Raw genomic sequence first — 19,444 nt, 5'->3', positions numbered from 1 at the left:
ACACAAGACATTTTACCTTGAAAACACAGACAAAAACATTTTCGTATGCATATCAGATTTTAGGTACTAAATAAATAATTTTACAACGTTCTAACAAATTGACAGAAAATATTCAAATATTCAAAATAATAGAATGCAATTCTGTAACTGACCACAAGAAGTTGCGTGGTAAATATGAATAAATAGTTACAAAACAAAATAGTCTAGAATTTCGTACGCAGGCACAGATTGTAGGCATGAAGTAACTTTTGTGTAACATTTCTTTCAGGCCTGGTAGAACCGTTTTTTCAGAAAAAAATACAGAAGTTTAATTTAAGTTCTATATTATTACAAGAATTCATGGATATTATCTGTGAATGACATATTATGTATATTTTGTTCTGTGAGAGAATAGAACAATTGGTATTATTAGAAAAAAAAAGTTAAACAGAAGTTTAATACAATCGTGTATAAGAAAAAAAATATATACAGTTTTCTTAGACATAATATAATTACCTACTATGTTAAATTTTTGTTTTACTTTTTTCTAAAAACATCATTATAGGGACTAATAGGGACTGCGACTTTAGTCTCGCCATTTATTATTATATCGTCAAAGCCATTTATTTATTACAATAAAAGATAGTTTGAAATTAAATCATTTTGGTGAAATATCTAATCTAAAAGTAGATATACAAGGAAATAAATTAGATTACACCACACAATTGAAAACCAGCCATCAATCTAGTTTCAATCACTTTGAATAAAGATCGTATTAACGCCAACAAAAGGCCACGTGCCTCCAAATTAGTAACGTTTTCGCATCAATTTATTACATTTTGAAAGTCACTTTCATTGGCTTTCTTTAAAATAGTTTTAACGTCCACACTAAAGTACTTGCACACTGCAAACTTTTAATCGGCCGAGAGTTTGTTTGGGCTCACAAAACTACATGGAGATAAATGGAAGTACGCAAATAACAACGATCAGGTATTTAGTCAGTGTCAGACTGACTGAAAACTTTGATTGACTTCAGACTTTTGTTATTTTTTTCAACCGTCAGGGCAACTATCGGCCGACTGTTTAGTCTGTGGTGTGGTTCTCTAAGGTACACTTTCTATCAAAAATACTTGTAACATTTAAATTTTGTAATAAAAATATATCGCGTGTATGTTGATATGCACTAGACACGACAAAGACATATAAATTGGATGAAAGCGAAATGGTTTATTGAAAGACTGCATCTGATAAAATATCATACTTGTTCTGACGTGTATCGAAGTTTACGATGCGAGCGAAGCATGTGAGATGAGTTATAGTTGCTGCTCGTTGAAATGCTACGGCATTCTTTTCTTGCTCATTGAATATATTATACTCTTCAATAGTAGTTTGCTAAGTCAGTCTTACCAATGGGTATATTGCCTGGATAACTGGATTGCGGAGGTCAGACAAGCAGTCGCTCCTTATAAAACAATGACACTCAACTATATTCGGCTTAAAGACGATCCCAAAATGGTTTGGAAAAGGCTAGGCAGATGATGATTAGTAGCTTGCGTGTAGCAGGATGGGGTGTTGCCCTATTTTTCTTTTCTGCTGTCGATTACTCTTTTATACTGGTTTAATAGCACTTAAATCCGCTTATTTCTAACATTACAAAAAAAGATACATAAACACACTTGCGACTATTCCAAATATATTATCTATCTGTGACTATTTGCATACTAAAGTTATAACATTAGCTCCATACAGGAATGTCATTATTCCTATCTCTAGTAGCGAAACAATCGATAGTTAGAATATTGGTACCGACCGTTAAACAGTAGGTACAGTATCAATAACAAAATCTACAATTCCAATCCCTTCAAATACACTTGACGGCAAAAAAACTGTAACAGCTACTAATAAGTGATTCGCTTATAAACACGTTCATGCAACCTTACGCAATTTGAAGGAACAATGCGCTAACAAGAAACGTTATTCTAGTGAAAGTACGGTGATGATAGTAAAACAGCCACCGGGTGCGTGCGCGCAACTAACAGATCGTAATTATGCGCCGAGCTGTTCACGTTGAATATTAAGACGCTGACAACATCCAAATTGGCTTGTCTCAAGCAATTTTTCTGCCAAATCAAGAGTGGTGTAGAGTTTTTGATGGCGAAAAAAATATATATGAATCTTGCACGTATTTCAGAGAATCTTGTAAAATTCAAAACACGTTCTCGAAAAGTTTTCAGGATACAAAAAAAAATAAACTTACATCTTAAAATGATCTTCTAACAAAAATATCTGTATTACTTAAATTAAAAAAAAAAAAAAACTTATTAACGTAGATTGATAAAATGTATAACATTAACGTATCCATGTGTAAATTCAGAACTTAGATTTTTATTTTTGACTACTCATTTTAAAGCTATTAATTTATATTATGTTACGAACACCCCGTCATCAGGCATCTCTTCCGTACGTATTTTGTTTTGGGTATGTCAGCCTCTTAATAGCGACATCAAGTGTAAGCTCTTGAGTGCATGAAATATGACCAAACAATTAATTTGGAGATTATTTTTGCAAATTGTATGTTAAGCTTTTCTAATTCTTAATCTTTGATGCGTATTTTATTTGAGCATTAGTGTTGATATTAAATATGATTAATAATACAGATTAAAAATTATATAAGACAAATGTGGAGTTTTGAATTGCCGATTACACCTATCATGTTTTTAAACTGTCAAAATATTTGCACAGCTGTAACTCTTCTTGTCAATTAGGTAATATTTTTGTGTGTGTGTGTGATTTTATACGGTTTTAAGATTTTTCTCTATTAATTACTATTAATTATGGCAATGTACTGACTTGGTTATTCATCCACTCAATAATTCAGTGATAATGAAAGAAAGTGCTCTCCGTCCGTTGCTAATTGACTCCGATTCGATTCTTAGACTCCATATCAAAATCGATTTATTCATCAAAAGCGTCTTATCTCGTTGCAATATCATTCGACTTTAATTACTATGCTCAGCATGCAAAACATCGTGTAATACATATACCTAATTAACAATACGAAAAAAAATCGGTTTAAAAAAGGAAAGTGAAATACTTTCTCCTTGAGATTGTGATCAGAATCGATTTAATTGTTAAGTTAGCATAAAATAAGGTTTAATGTACGTAACTAAATAATATCGGTCAGTTTGATTTCACCTTTCGTTAGCAAAGTAATTACATATTTGTCGAACAAACTGTCAATTGTTTTATTTGTTTTACTCTCCGTTAAGTTATGGTAATGATTTTTTTGCTGCATCATTTATGCGTATCAGTGTACATATTTGTGTAAATAGCTCTTGCTTAACTTCTAAACTGTTTTGTACGTCATGGAAAGATTTAGAGGTACACTCATCATGTTTGGTACTAGCTGGTTTCACCCGCGTCCCGTGGGAACTACTGCCCGTAACGAGATAAAATATAGCCTATGTTACTCGGAAAGAAAGAGTGTAGCTTCCCAACATTGAAAGAAATTTTCAAATCGGCTCAGTAGTTTTGGAACTTAGGGCAGAAACAAAGAAACATCTATTTCCTCTTTATTCTACTAGTATCGATATATTATGTGAAACATTTTGTCAGTAAATCATCCACATCGCCGAACTACCACTACTAACAAAGAACCCCATAGTCTTTGACACTATGAAGCAACATACATATTTGCAACAACTTTTGTAAGAACCTACTTATCAATGGGGCTTTGTACCATAAGTTCTGACGTGTAAACTGGCCCAAAGATATGATCATGCGCAGATCATGAACTTACAACTAAGGTCACGTATCAGATTTCAGAATTCCACGCATAGATAAAAGATAATACAAAGCAAGAATAAGTTATTAAACATTACTTAACGACTGTCAATCAAGTTGTTAAAATGAATTATTTATGTTTATATAAGCTAAATAAATTAGATTGAGTACATGCGTAAGTATTTTGAAATCAAAAATGTGAACTAGATTTAATACGAATCTGGTTTTGAACAGGAAATGTTTGTTTAAAAAAAGTAGGTAACGACTTTATGTAAACAGAATTAATATGCTTTAAAAAAATCATTATATCAATGCCTGAGGCAAATCAAAACGAGCTTAACAAAATTAGAACACAAACTGTTATTTTTCCTGCATCACATGCAATCAATGCAAAATATCGAATTTCCTTAATTGTTTCTCATATACATAATCGGATGCATTTCTTAGATTCCTTCATGCCACGACCATACGCCAAAGAAACTGGAGTATCGACTGTTTCGAACACAAAACATGCGATTAAGTCGTACACATACATACATAATTTATTAGCAACACTTCATAAACCCACTAATAAGGGTTTGAAGGCTGTCTGTCAGTTCGTAATGCAGATTTTGACGGCTGTAGTCGCTAATAAATTGACTTCTGGTATAAATGTTTAATATTATTTCGACAGCGGTAATCTAGCTAGTTTTTGATAAGCGAATATAAGCTCGGGAATTGATTTTGTAACCTATAAGGTGTAGGTAGAGATTTACGAAATATCCGCAAATCATTAGGTACTTGAATAAGGAAAAGCGACAATCTAGTGCATTCAATTTCTACTCGGATCGAATAAACAAACAAAATCGAGAAAACAAACAAACATCGAGACGTGACGATCTGTCCGGTTACATAAAACCAATCTGCATAGTCTCGCTAGTGAGGCTGTGATTTAAATCGTTTATTTGTAATCGATACAGACTGTGGCCAATCGGCGTGACAGACAGTTGACATGGGACAGCGAACAAAATATATATCACGTTGCGGACATGTCAACAAGACTGAGAGAACCAGACTCTTTGGTTCTAAAGAGACTGTTAAAGAATCACTTTCACTGTTTCTGCACCAATGCACTCGATTGTTAGGTTTCTGGTAAAATCCTACCGTACCTAGTAATAACATTTAATTCCGAATCAATGACTAACGACAGATCTTGTCGTTTGTAGTGCATAAACAACAACTTTCTACCAGATTTTCCAAAATGACTGGCGTTTGTTAGGAAGTCAATGTTTAGCTCTAAACTGGCTTATCATTGTCATTATAATCTAGTTTTGTCTTAGATTGTTATTTCATTTGTAGATTGTTTGCTGCAAAAAAAAAACCTTCATGTTCTACTTTTTTTTTCTGACAGCTGACGCAGAACTGGCGTATGTTTGCATTGATTTTAATTATTTTTCTTATACATTATTATCAAGATATCGACAAAAAAAAACACATATTTAAATATTCCAAGAAAAAAAATGGTACAAGGTAATTATCAATTAGCACCACGGAACAAGTAGTGCACTACCGTCATTTTGTAATAAATACATATCTTGTTGATATACAAAGTTTCAGTGCGTTATACAACGTTAAACCAATCCACTAATTAATGTTTGACGTTATCTACTCTCGTTTTAATATCTGGTTTGGTGGATAATCATCAATTTCAACAGGCGAAGCCGCGGGCAGAGATATAGCGAGCAATATGATATGACGGAACTCTTACACTTGCAAGCTTGAGTATCGTAATAAACTTCAAAACGGGAACTGGCTGTATTTACTAGATATTTTTGTTGTTATTTAATGTAGGAAATACTTAATTAATCTACGTAAATATATGAGAGTCTCTTTATAAATTACATTGTTATTTAAAGATTAAAAAGTTATAGCATATAATAAACAAATTACCTAACTCAATTCATGCTTACATTGTAGGAAGATATAAAAAGCAAAATGTCACGATGAACAGTTTTATCATAAGTTATCTCACTGTTAGTTATTTTATTTGTTTACACAATACATTTTATTCAATCAAGCTTGTAGTAATAGGCCTGTAATTCAGAACTTAACAGAGCAAACTAATATTTTATGTCTACACTTGCCTCATAAAACATGAGTTTACATAATACATTTTATTCAATCATACCTGTATATTTATTTTTATTCATCATAGGCCTGTTATTCAGAACTAAACAGTAAAAAACAAATATTTTTATGTCTACACTTGCCTCATAAAACATGGTTAATGACGTATATAAAGAGGCTGAATGAAACAATCATGTGTAACGATCGATGATCGATTAATTGCAAAAACTCGATAAACATTGTACAACACTAGAGTTATAGACTTTTTCATTAAACACCTTTCCCAAGTGGGCTGTTAATTGAATATCTATTATAACTACTTACGACCTTAAATGCTTAATAGCCTATATCAATCAATTTCCGCCTACAGATTTTTGCACGGGATTATCTCATATAAGATCTCCTTTTTGATAAATGGTTTATAAAAGTGTGAATAAACTAAATGGGCAGAATTAGCGGAACAGTTTAGCCTCAGGCTAGATTACGAGTCTTTATTATTGTGCTTTCTTACAAAATTTTATTTAGAGATAGAGAACAAAGTTGCATTCAACATAATCTATTACTGTTCACTACTGTCGCTGCTACCATTAGCACATTGCCGACTCAATAAATTGACGGACGCGATATGAATGAACAATGTTCCTGAAATCGTATTCTGTCATTTGTTTTCCAACACAATGTACTGAGAGTAATTTTATTCATACAGAGCTATAAAGTATCATTATAAGAGTGAAATATAGTACTGTATTCATAACTGAACAAAATCATTAAGCCTCATTTGAAGGCATTAATTTAAGTGCACGATAACATCTCAAAGCAACAATCGGTAAGAACTGTCTACGTAAGTACGTAAAAACTTAAGTGTAGTTGCACGCGCAAGTAATGTTATCATTTAACTAAACATATAGTGTAATCGCGTAACGGAATAGTAATAATACTAATAATCTGGTGCACAGATGTGCTCACGAAGGCGATTAGATGGGACCAGTCATCGGCGAGGCGAATCGCAAACAACATGATTGAATGCAAACACGTATCTTAGAGAACGCCCATTCATTGCACAAACGTACCAATAAACCAACACTTTGATACAATAATCTAATTTTAAGATATTTTTTTTGTATTGCAAAAATAAAAATGTTTGCAAAATTCGCTCATTATGCTAATTAAATATTGCAACTACTTACTTAAAATTTTTGGTATATTTCATTAAAAATTGCTGCACAAAAATGCGATACCAATTTTGCAAGTAAGTGACCTAATCAATCGTGCTATAATCAATTCCGCACTGAAACGAATTTCAAAATTAGAAAATCTGAAACAAAAACATAACCGATTTCAAAAACGTTGCTCAAAGCCGGAACCGTTTTTGAAACGTACACATTTCATTGGAAATTATGCTCGATTATACTTAAACGTGTGACTTGAACACGTATGTTTGAAAATTAGATTTTAAAGGAGAGTATTATAGATTGGTCATGTGCAATTTTTCTGTAATCTAGCGGTAATCATTTTTAAAAACTTCCGCGTTGTCTTTTTACGCACATTACGGTGTACATAACATCTGGTGTTCAAACGAGGTGGAAAAGAGAAAACCTCGGGGGCTGATTGCAAACCGCACGCCAACCACAACCGCCACTGCTAAATTAATCCGTGATAAGATACCAACAATTTATAGAGCTTATAAATAAGCAATAAACTAGGTCTAAATAGCGGCAACAAACTTATTGGGTGGCATATTTATGCACTAATGAGCGGGTTTTCTGGTCCTTAGTTACAGAATTTTGATTGCTTACTTTGTACCGTATACACGACTCGAAGCAATTTATATTTTCTGCAACGAAATGTCGTAGCCAGCAATACGGGCGGTAGTTTACGAGCTAGTAAGTGGCAAGTGCAAACTATGTGCGAATTAACTAGGGACACTAATAGCAATAAGTAAATAATGAATACTAAAACTGCTCATTTGTCGTAAGTAATTCATGTATTAAGACTGATTTCACGTAACTCGTTTAATTGCCAATGCAACACAAAGCAATCTTCCCTAGCATTGCTTAAACACGACCCATCGATTTGGAAAACCAAACACGCGACTAGTAATTTGAAATAATAACCCTATTGATGACCCGAGTGCAATCGCGGGCGCCGTAACAAATCGCCAACCAATGTTAGTGTTTACCAATAAGGAAATAAAAGTATAGTCACCTCAAGGCTCTTATACCTAAACGGTCTCACAAAAAACGGCCAAGTTCGTATCCAACACGTATTGTTGTGTTCCGCAACCAGAACAAAATTGAACAGTTTTTGTTGCATATCTACAAGTTAATAGCCTATAATAATGTTGTAAAATGCAAGCTTTAGCAACGTATTGAATACACAAACGATTTTACAAAAGTTCCCAAAGACAGTGAAACTCTAAAAGGTTTAAAACAAAAGCGGCTATCACATCACTGCAAATATTGAGTAAGCAATTTTAATAATGTGGTAACCAAACGTATCAGACTGCGTAATGTTCAATTAATGCTCTGAGAAAACTGTAACAGCCGACAGGGAAGTAAAAGTCCTTTAATTTAAGGACGCGGTCCCTGGTCCAGTGTTACGAAAACATTGTCGTGACAACACAGTCTTGTAACCATTATACGGGTGCCTACACTCGAGAATTTGCATTAACGCACCTGCGGAGAGCTAGCGCTGACTTATCTAATAAACTAATCGTTAGTACACATTCAACTACTGACAGTTCTTGGGAATATCGTTACAGATTTGCGATCATTCGTTCCACTTGAAATAGCTTCGGAACGTTTGTAATTTACACATCTTTTATCTTTATTAAGTAATCTCGATTTATGAGTAATGCATGCCAGTCGTTTATCTTTTGTTTGAAGGTTTGATTCTATGATAGCTTTACTTGGATATTTAGGTTTTGGTTGTCTCGGGTAGGCTGTGAGAAATAATGGTGTAGGATTTAATGCAATACTCGTATTCTCATGACCTGTTTTCTTCAGTACCACGAGTACCTTCATCGCTTTGCTTAATATGTTTACTTACAATTTCGTTACTAGTATTTATCACTTTATCGACATTGTTGCTAACAGTAGTCTTTCAGTCTAAATAATGACTTTGACCAATGCTACGTCCTTGATATTAAAATTTTAAGATAAAAATGGAAACTGGGATCTGCACCAATTTCCATTGTGGTCACTAACAGAAAATAATTTTGTATCTATTACGTTTATGTCCATTCTAACCAGTGGGTTGAGACAAAAAATGGGCAATTTAATGAACTTCGAAACAGACCGAGACGACCTCCGCTCGTCACCTTGTACCTAACTTTCAGGCCAAGTATAGAGATGGCTATTATCTGTTAGCTAGAAGAGACATGAAGGTCTTTTCCCCAATTAATCGATGTTTATTTGACTTTATTGGAAAACAGCATTAGTCATGAGTGATCAAAAACTTACCAAAATTGTTTTTTGTTTCACAGAAGCTATCGGTGCCGCAGACGACCAATCGACGTCAGCGTCATGGTGGCAAGCGGGCACAGCCACACCGTTCCGCGAGAGCTCAAGCAGCGCTTTCTCCTCCACCCACGGCCTGGTGCAGACACACCCCTCGGGAGCTGATCCCTTCGCCTCCTTCGGAAGCATTGGGAGCACTTCTGGACCATCATCCAACCCATTCGCCTCCAGCGGCAGCGGTCCGTTAAGCGGCGGCGTTCGAAGCAACCCTCTGCCATCTTTGGCTAGGAATGCCAATGGGAAACCTTCCCTGAAGCATCTGGACTTCACAAGCAGTGCTACTGCTGAGCTGAGGAGGAACCCAGCACTGTCGGCACCTGATGAGTGCGCTCGTGCGTGCAGGGAGAACGAACCACCCAGGATTTGCTACTACCACTTCACCTTAGAATTGTACACCGTTTTAGGAGCGTAAGTACTTCTTCCATGTTCGATGCATTGCATTTATTTTTTAAGAAAATATTAGTCTATCTATCTAATCACCGAAATCAGTAGCATATTTTTCATTGCATATACCTACGTCGTGTTGATTTCTGACACTTACCTACGCGAATATTAGGCATTTGAATAAAACTACTTGTACGGATTTTATCGCGGTTACATTAATAGATGTTATTAAATTCCGACGTTTCGGATCCTTTACAGCATCCATGGTCTCGGGTAGACTAAGATATTTGTCGTCTTGATATTATATTTACAAACAACTACACTACATTGTGTTGATTACTGAAAATACGATTTACGCAGAATGATCTCACTGTATCCTTCGGTCTTGCAGTTTTTGGCTTGGATTTTGGATTTAATAGTTTCTATAATGGGTTTCCAAGCAGGTCGTACGCTCCAGCCATATTCTTTATTGAAATTTGGATTTTTTAAATTTCAATAGCCTAGGACCTAGGCCCTAGCAAATCGCGAATAATATAACAGCGATAATTCGTAAAAGTAGTTTTAGTTAAGTGTACCCACAACTTATTTACCAAAATCAAAAGTCACCTTAACGTATAAGGAAAACTCGAAGCAGATTTCCCCAGCAGCTAAAACAACGCTAATGAAGTTTGTTTCCTTTGCACCTGCGGATACAAGCGAATCATTGTGTTTTTTCAACGGACATGAACTACATAATTCGAAACCGTGTTATAAAATTCCGATAGATCACCCAGTGACATTGAATGAGTCTTCTTTCATAACAATAATAATAGACTCTTCGTTTCTTATGAAAATTACAAGTTGCAGCTAACAGAGTCGGAAGTCCATTCAATTGTACCTCAATAATTGCACGGATTAGACGTTTACTTTACAATCACTGTTATCGACTTATATCATAGTAGTTTTAAAAAAGGCTTAAGGCTTGAGTAACTCCTTACCTCACTGAATTTCGTAAGAACTGCGCCATCTGCGCTAAGATCCAGAGATAGACGAAAATATTTTTGAGATGCTCACGCAAAGTCGTGCCGAGAAAAAAACCGACCCATCGACCGACTTTTCCATTTCGCACATTTTACGCTTTGTTTCACACGGATTGTTAGCAGCTACGAATTCAATGCCGCACTTAAATACAACAACTGATCCAAATTCCGTAGGCCACGTAATTGATAGGTGACGACAGGACTTATGCAAACCGGTTATTTCACGATAGCCTACGTGCTGTATAGAAATAGTGGTGTAAGATACATTGATAAGGAAATAGACCATAGCTTATGTCATACTTAAACGCATACAAATGATTGCAGGGCGTGTCAAGTATGCACACCGAACGCTACGAACGTGGTATGGTCGCACTGCCAATGTGTGCTGGCCGATGGTGTCGAGCGAGGAATCCTCACAGCAAACAGAATGTTACCGGGACCTTCCATCCAAGTGTGCGAGAACGACAAAGTAGTCATTGACGTAGAGAACCACATGGAGGGTATGGAAGTGACCATTCACTGGCACGGAATCTGGCAGAGAGGCTCTCAGTACTACGATGGAGTACCATTTGTGACGCAGTGCCCAATCCAACAAGGAAATACTTTCAGGTAAACTTGGCTTCTTAAATAAGCATGATTATCGTATATCGAATCTGCATGTAGCAATGTTTAATATATATTTTTTATATATTACAGATATCAATGGCAAGGTAATGCTGGTACCCACTTCTGGCACGCTCACACTGGACTTCAAAAACTTGACGGTTTATATGGCAGCATCGTTGTACGTCAGCCTCCTTCCAAAGACCCTAACAGTCATCTATACGACTACGACTTGACTACCCACGTGATGCTGCTCAGCGATTGGCTTCACGAAGACGCCGCTGAGAGGTACCCTGGTCGTCTTGCCGTCAACACTGGTCAGGATCCCGAAAACGTACTGATCAACGGAAAGGGACAGTTCAGGGATCCTAACACCGGTTTCATGACCAACACACCACTGGAAGTATTCACGATCACCCCTGGTAGAAGATACAGATTCAGAATGATCAACGCTTTCGCGTCCGTGTGCCCCGCGCAGGTCACTTTCGAAGGCCACAATTTAACCGTTATTGCGACTGACGGCGAACCGGTGCATCCGGTACAAGTAAACACCATCATCTCGTTCTCAGGTGAGCTAACCACGAGGAAGCAATAAACATACGTGTTTACGATTTAGCTTTCAAACAATGGCAACTTGTAATGTTTTGTTGAAGATGTTTCGTTACGAAGAATCATGGAGGCTTCTTATATTGTGCCCACTCTCGCTTGTTATTTCTTTAACAGCTTTGGTGTTACAATTAAATATTCCTACCAATTCTCTTTATCGAATCGTAATAACAGCTGCATAACAGCATAATATAATGCACGATAATCGCCAGCAATTTTTATAAGACACGCCTATGTGTTGTAATAATGTCTAATTAGGTAGCGCGCCCAGTCGTGCAAAAACATTGTATAACATAAATGCTTCCTCTTTTACAACATTTGCAAATTATCTAGATCCTAATGAAATTCTTACAAGAATATTATAACGCGTGTTACAGGCGAACGATACGACTTTGTAATCGAAGCGAACAATATTCCTGGAGCCTACTGGATTCAGGTCCGAGGTCTGGGCGAGTGCGGTATCAAGAGAGCACAGCAATTAGGTATCCTCAGATACGCGAGAGGACCCTACCAACCGTCCTCGCAACCTCCTACTTATGACGTTGGCATTCCTCAAGGAGTGGTGAGTTATGGCGACCGGTGTAACATACCTGGATTCTGTAATATATTATATACCACTAGTAGATACAGTAGAACTTTGATACTATGATAATGTAAATACTCTTCTTGAGTTAGTAGTAGAACAAGTACTGTGCTCTTAAGTTCTAGTTGGTGTTCATGGCGTAGTATATGAAGTACATAGCCCGTGTCACGAGACTACCCGCCTCAATTATTAAAGAGCGGATATTGCATACTGAATTCCTGGGCCGACACGAAAGCCTCGATTAACATGGTCGAAGTGTCGACTTGATACCACCTCGTTGCTCAAACATAAATACTGGTATAGAGCCGATATGAAACAAATTTCACAGTGGTGAATAAATTAAAACGAAAAATCAAATTGTAGCTGTTGACGAACTAGACCATGTACAGTCAGGTGAAATAGCTACCGGTACATTTACCGGTTCTGTAAATATATCAACCAACTTGTCTCTGTAGCAATTTTAAAATCGACTAACTACATACCAGTGTAACTGTTTATTATAAGGTGTGTGTTTGCACTTTGATTGAATTTGTGCAAGAGTGCAAATAATTTTCCAACTAGTAGTTTTAGTAACTGTAGTAAATTGAGTAGTGAATAATGTATATTTTGCACGTAATATTAGTAATTGCACGTACCTTTCTCCCCACTAACTATCCAGGTGATGAACCCGTTGGATGCCAGGTGTAATATTTCAAGGAACGACGCTATTTGCGTCAGCCAGCTCAAGAACGCCAAGCACATCGACCCGGCCATCCTTCAAGAAAGGCCCGACGTTAAAATCTTCTTGCCTTTCCGTTTCTTCGTCTATAGGCCAGAGATGTTGTTCCAGCCGAATACTTACAACAGATATTTAGGTAAGCTATTCAGAGGTTCTTTAAATGCAGTTCCATTCATGATAAATTATAAACCGACATTAACATAATGTTAATTTCTTCAGTTGCTCCTGGTGGAGATCACGTAATCAGTTTGATAGACGAAATCTCATACATGGCGCCGCCCGCGCCACTGATCAGTCAATATGACGACATCAACCCAGAACAGTTCTGTAATGGTGACAACCGTCCCGCTAACTGTGGACAGAATTGCATGTGCACGCACAAAGTGGACATACCGCTTAACGCTGTTGTTGAAGTAGTATTGGTAGACGAAGGTACGTACATTACGTCATATTTAAACACCCGAGAAAATTACCTTATTGAGTTTGGTATAATTAAAACAACTAAGTGGGTTTATTTAAACACTCTGTACCTCAATTTGAGCCTTATTTGCCGATGTTATCATACCGTAAATCGATTTATTTCTTCGATAATTATACCAGGTTGAATACAATAACGGGAAGTTATGCATCACGTATAGATTACGGTGATTATAGATGCAAATTCTTGATTGTACTTTCCATTTTCCAGTTCAAATCGCCAACTTATCTCACCCGTTCCACTTGCACGGTTACGCCTTCAACGTCATCGGTATCGGTCGATCACCTGACCAGAACGTGAAGAAAATCAACTTGAAGCACGCTCTCGACCTCGACAGGAGAGGTCTGCTTGAGCGTCACCTGAAGCAGGGAGACCTGCCTCCAGCGAAGGACACCATCGCTGTCCCCAACAACGGCTACGTTATCGTCCGTTTCAGAGCCAACAACCCCGGCTTCTGGCTGTTCCACTGTCACTTCCTGTTCCACATCGTCATCGGCATGAACCTGGTCCTGCAAGTGGGCACTCAGGCCGACCTGCCGCCCGTCCCTCCCAACTTCCCCACATGCGGTGACCACCTCCCTCCCATCACGCTCCACTAAATTGGTTCCTAGACAAATTGCCCAGTTTTATCATGTGCAAAAAAGTACAGCACACAGCTATGTACAGTTGATTTAAATATGTTAACTAAGTGTAAATTTATGTTTGTTTTGTGTGATGTGTCCGGTAGATTCGAAGTGCTCGATTCTGCCGTTTGTGTTTATTTTTTTTACAAGAGTGATTCAATGGGAGTTAATGATGGTTTGTGATTTTATTTAACGATGATGCACTGTTTCTACGAGTTGACTTCAATTTTAATTTTATGCCATATTCGGTGATATTTTCTTAATTACGTTTTAATTATTGATATCGCCTATAATATGTACTTTGAGGCTCTTGAACCAACAATTTTACTTTCGCGTATGGAGTATAGTTTTAACATGACTTGGTCGTCCTGTAACTAACAACTTGCCATTATAATTTTATTTTCACCAATGATATATTTATTACTTGTATATATTTAAAAAATACTTATTAGACCTACTTGCTTAGAATTTTAAGACATTTGAAACATTTCCATTCCATTTTTGCATGCATTCCCATTTATGATAAACTGTAAATATCTTACTGCGGAACTTATGTAAATACACAGTAGTATGATCACACTGTATCACTCTCCGTACACAAACGAAGACTGTATATTATTATGTAGACTATAGATATACAGACAAGCACACGTGAGGTTACCATTAATTAAGACATTTTGCTCATTGTGTCGGCTACTAGAAGTCAATGTGATTGTGCCAACGAAAATTCCAAAATGTCGGAGTGTCCTAGTCGACCGAGTGCGACAACTTACAACGAACAATATCGCAGCGAAGTAGGTATATTTTGCTATCAGAAAAGCGAATGTTACGATTTATCATATTATTATAAAATTACTATAAGAATGTAAAATTTTATACCATTTAATAAAATCTATGAAAAATAGCTGTTGATTTAATTTTCCTTGAATGCATGAGTAGTTTGATGATTTCATAGTTTTCTTTCCTATAGTTAGTAGTTATTGATTGGGTAATATATACACATTTGTTGTATGTATACTTGTATATAAAGCACAATAGAATTACTCTTTTAGCTAGATGATTCGCATGAGATGACTTGTGCATGATTTTGGATCTAACGAGTAGACCACTACTTGGCACCAGAGAAAAGGTTGTAAATCTTTTATTTTTACTTGTATATTAATTTTACTTATGTAAATAATATAAACGTTACTAAACATTTCATTCGTGTAATGCTTTTCAACACTTGATTCGACATGCTTAAAAATAACTGCTACTCTAACAAAAAAGCATTGCTTAGTGATATCCAAAATTTTGAAAGCAATGCAATGTTCAAACAATCATTTCTAAATATCTAAATTTAGCACAAATTGCTTCAACAAAATTTTACTTTCAGAACTATTTTTAACCCTTCGAAAAATTTCTAGATTCTTAACCCCTTGGATGCTATCTGCAATGTAAAGAGAAATGACGCGGTGTGCGTGAGTAACTTGAAATCAGCGAAGCCAGTAGACCAAGCGTTGCTGCAAGAGAGACCAGATGTCAAGATCTTCTTACCCTTCAGGTTCCACTTCTACAAGCCTAAGGACCTGTTCAAGGAAAATACTTACAGGAATTACTTAGGTAAGGGCGAAATTAATATTGCTGTAAATACATTTTGTTAAGTATCTGACAGTACTTCAAAGAGTCAAAAGAAATTATTATTGTAAATCAACGTGTTAGTTTACCTATTAGGATGCTTTCGTAACGCAAACATCCCAAAAAGCAAAAGTTCTTTAAATAACCTTTTATTAAAATATACTTGATTCCATGACCATTTAGTTACTTAAAATTCCATGACCATTCAGTAACTTGAAATTACTTTAATTATTAAATTAAATATCACTTTCAAACTACCTATAACACACCAAAGAGATGCAACTCTATAACCTCCTATATTAAAAACTACTATATTAAAAATTCCTCTTCCAAATATGAACCCTTATTAACCAATTCCATTTCTTTCTTCCAGTGGCTCCCGGCGGCGACCACGTGCTAAGTCTGGTGGACGAGATCTCGTACCGAGCTCCCCCTGCGCCCCCCCTCTCGCAGATGCACGAGCTGTCCCCCGATCTCTTCTGCAATGGAGACAATAGGCCTGCTAACTGCGCCGTCGACTGCCGATGCACGCATATGATCGATGTACCATTGAACTCGATTGTGGAAATCGTGTTGGTTGATGAAGGTAAGGATACTATTGGTTTCGTTAAAGAATATGTAAATAGTTTTGGTTTTTCCTCCTTTCAAAATTTTGAGTGGTGGTGCCCTTGATCAGGCTGTTAGCATATAAGACGTAGCCACAAAGAAGTAAATAATGTACAGGGGATTTAGGCAGCAGACATATTATGCTCTGTTGTTGTGAAGCTTCAAAATCAAATCAATTGTAAGAGTCATACTATTGCATTGACAACAAAAATAAATGTATGGCAAACAGTCATATTACAAGAAGTGGTCCAAAATGTGGGGAAACTTTAAGGCCAAATTGAAATATCACAACTACTAATTGAAACTGCAGCTTCAATACTAGACTCATCATCAAGTTACTAACATCTAGATCTCTTGAAATTCCAGTGCAATCGCCCAACTTGTCACATCCATTCCACCTTCACGGTACTCCGTACAACGTGATCGGTATCGGCCGGTCTCCAGACAAGAACATTAAGAAGATAAACTTGAAACATGCCCTGGACTTGGACAGAAAGGGTCTGTTGCATCGGCAGTACAACCTTCCACCCTTCAAGGATACTCTAGCCGTGCCTAATAACGGATATGTCGTTTTGAGGCTAAAGGCTGATAATCCAGGTAAATAAAATAAATTCTATTCAACATTGACTATTAAGAAATATTGAAACACAAAACTGTGTGAGTAGAGGCCTATGCCCAGTAAAAACGACGATGAAAAGAATGATAATGGTGATGATTCGCCAATATCAGATAAAGCTACACCGAGACCCTTATATTATAATACTTTTTTCTTGAAAAAATATGATTTCCAAACTTCTCAGTTAGACTGCATTATTATACTTACGTACTGTTTTGTTATGTCCTGGTTGATAACTGACAACATTTTTTTTTTCAGGATACTGGCTGTTCCACTGTCATTTCATCTATCACATAGTCATAGGAATGAACTTGATTCTTCACATCGGCACCCAGGGCGACCTGCCCCCCGTGCCTCCGAACTTCCCTCGATGCGGCGACCATCTCCCCACGATCACTCCGCCGTTCTTCCCGATACACTGACACTATCGAGAAATAATCCTAATCGATATTCGTAATCGATTTGTGAAACCAAACCGGAGTGAAAAGCATCGCGTACTGCCATATTTTGTTCTGTTTTTGAAATATGAACAACGTGCGAATGGGATAAAATTTATTTGTTAATGTTGTCTTGTAAATAATGTTAAATAACCATCAAATGTATCGCGTTAGAGACCAAAGTATTTAATCAAATCAGTTAAATAATTTATAGTTGTAAGAATTTGACAAGCCGTGTGATGCAAGAGCGACTAGGCTCGCTAGTAAATCTAATTCTTTTGATATAGTTAAATGTTATTGTTACTCGTTTTATAATTTTGTACATAAAGTTAGATAAGAATATGTTAAGCTTTATATTAGAGTTGATGAAGGTAAATGTAATGTTATTCCTAAATAAATTAAAACGTAAAGGGGTTAAGTGCAAATATGTAATTACCAACTCGCGATATTTAGAATGATACTCATATAGAAGTGCCCTGACACGACTGCACAGTCTTTTATCTGGTCTACTACCATCCACTTCGTAAAATTTGTTTTTTTTTTCAATCATGTGTCAGGGTTTGTTAGATCCTTTTTTGTTATAAAAGTATATTAAATGATTTTACCTCAAGTTTGTGTAACATCTTGATGAACTTGAGACCGTAATTCGCGTTACGGTATTGGATGTATCTCTGCCACAGTTGCAATGTTGTCATAAGTTTGTATTGTCATTCATAGTGTTTTAGTTCATAAACAATCCATGTTCACTCTTTGAGATGGATGCAAAGAGCTCGTGATATAATCTTTCAGTTAAGATAAATTTCTATGAAAAAGCCGCCTTAACTGAAATATTTTTATTATTTTTTACTTTATTTTGTTTTACTCTTTCATACGTCTATCTATGCATTTACCTACTATTCTTATTTACATATTTTACGTACCTTTATAATTTATACAGCCTTTTTTAATTTCGTAGCACCGTAAACATTTCTTTTACTATTATTTTATTTATTGTTTCTTTTAATTCTATAATTTTATTTTTGACATCACCACACGACCACATTTCAAATTCTTTTGTTTTTTACTTATCTTTATGTTTTATATACGTCTTGCTTTTTCTAATTAATTGGTTTATTTCATAGAAAATGTTTATTTTAATTGAAAGATTATTTCTAAGCTACTAACAATAAGGCACAGGGTAATATTTTGTTTAAAATATACACCTGTGTTCGGCTTGTAACATGGAAAGACTCCACTCTTTTCCATCATTCGTTTCTGTTAAATTATTATCATTAAACTCTTCGTACACAATGTCGTATGTTTAGGAAACAGTCATTTTATATTGAGAATAAATGTTTTGTAAAATACTTCGTATGTTTTTGTTCCCTTCTTTAAATACCTACCAAAACCTATTCTTTTCATAGTATAATATCCTTATAATTAAATGACTATGCAAAGATTCGTATTTATGCTAAACGTCTAAGAGTTCTCTTATGTGAAGACACTACTGGCTACAGGATCTACAATATTACTAAATTAATGGCATCAAAACTGAACTTTGATGAAAAGTCTTTAGGTTAAAAGATCTGTCCAACACCACTGGCTACCAAAGGCGCGTTAAATAAAATATTGTCACATACAAAAACTTAATTATCTTCTCTGTTCCACACCATATTTCGAAGAAACATGCAAACAGCTTCCAACAATTCACTATCGGAGCATAAATCCAGAAATTTGTTCGCATTGACAAAGTACGAGAAGTCATTATGTAAAGCCGATAGCCCGACCT

At 36.0% G+C, this 19,444-nt stretch overlaps 2 protein-coding genes across 2 annotated transcripts in view; both read left to right on the top strand.

Annotated features, from left to right (window-relative positions):
• Nucleotides 1–15,304, top strand: part of Stw (straw) — a 52,053-nt gene extending 36,749 nt beyond the window's left edge. The window contains exons 2-8 of the mRNA XM_021329332.3: nucleotides 9,353–9,794; nucleotides 11,114–11,398; nucleotides 11,486–11,961; nucleotides 12,376–12,560; nucleotides 13,240–13,435; nucleotides 13,519–13,731; nucleotides 13,988–15,304. Of these exons, the coding sequence (XP_021185007.1) occupies nucleotides 9,353–9,794; nucleotides 11,114–11,398; nucleotides 11,486–11,961; nucleotides 12,376–12,560; nucleotides 13,240–13,435; nucleotides 13,519–13,731; nucleotides 13,988–14,376 (2,186 nt within the window). The 3' untranslated portion in view covers nucleotides 14,377–15,304. The remainder of the gene's footprint in view (nucleotides 1–9,352; nucleotides 9,795–11,113; nucleotides 11,399–11,485; nucleotides 11,962–12,375; nucleotides 12,561–13,239; nucleotides 13,436–13,518; nucleotides 13,732–13,987) is intronic.
• On the top strand, nucleotides 15,135–18,540 carry LOC135117273 (uncharacterized). Its single transcript, XM_064036088.1, has 5 exons — nucleotides 15,135–15,194; nucleotides 15,807–16,002; nucleotides 16,391–16,603; nucleotides 16,990–17,220; nucleotides 17,498–18,540. Exons 1-5 carry the CDS (start codon nucleotides 15,135–15,137, stop codon nucleotides 17,659–17,661), a joined length of 864 nt encoding a protein of 287 aa, XP_063892158.1. The 3' UTR covers nucleotides 17,662–18,540.
• The last annotated feature ends 904 nt before the right edge of the window (nucleotides 18,541–19,444 follow it).

The sequence above is a fragment of the Helicoverpa armigera genome, chromosome 9, assembly GCF_030705265.1.
Source record: "Helicoverpa armigera isolate CAAS_96S chromosome 9, ASM3070526v1, whole genome shotgun sequence".
Lineage (NCBI taxonomy): Eukaryota > Metazoa > Arthropoda > Insecta > Lepidoptera > Noctuidae > Helicoverpa > Helicoverpa armigera.
Note: the sequence above shows the minus strand (reverse complement) of the source record. Positions and strands in the feature narration are given on the sequence as shown.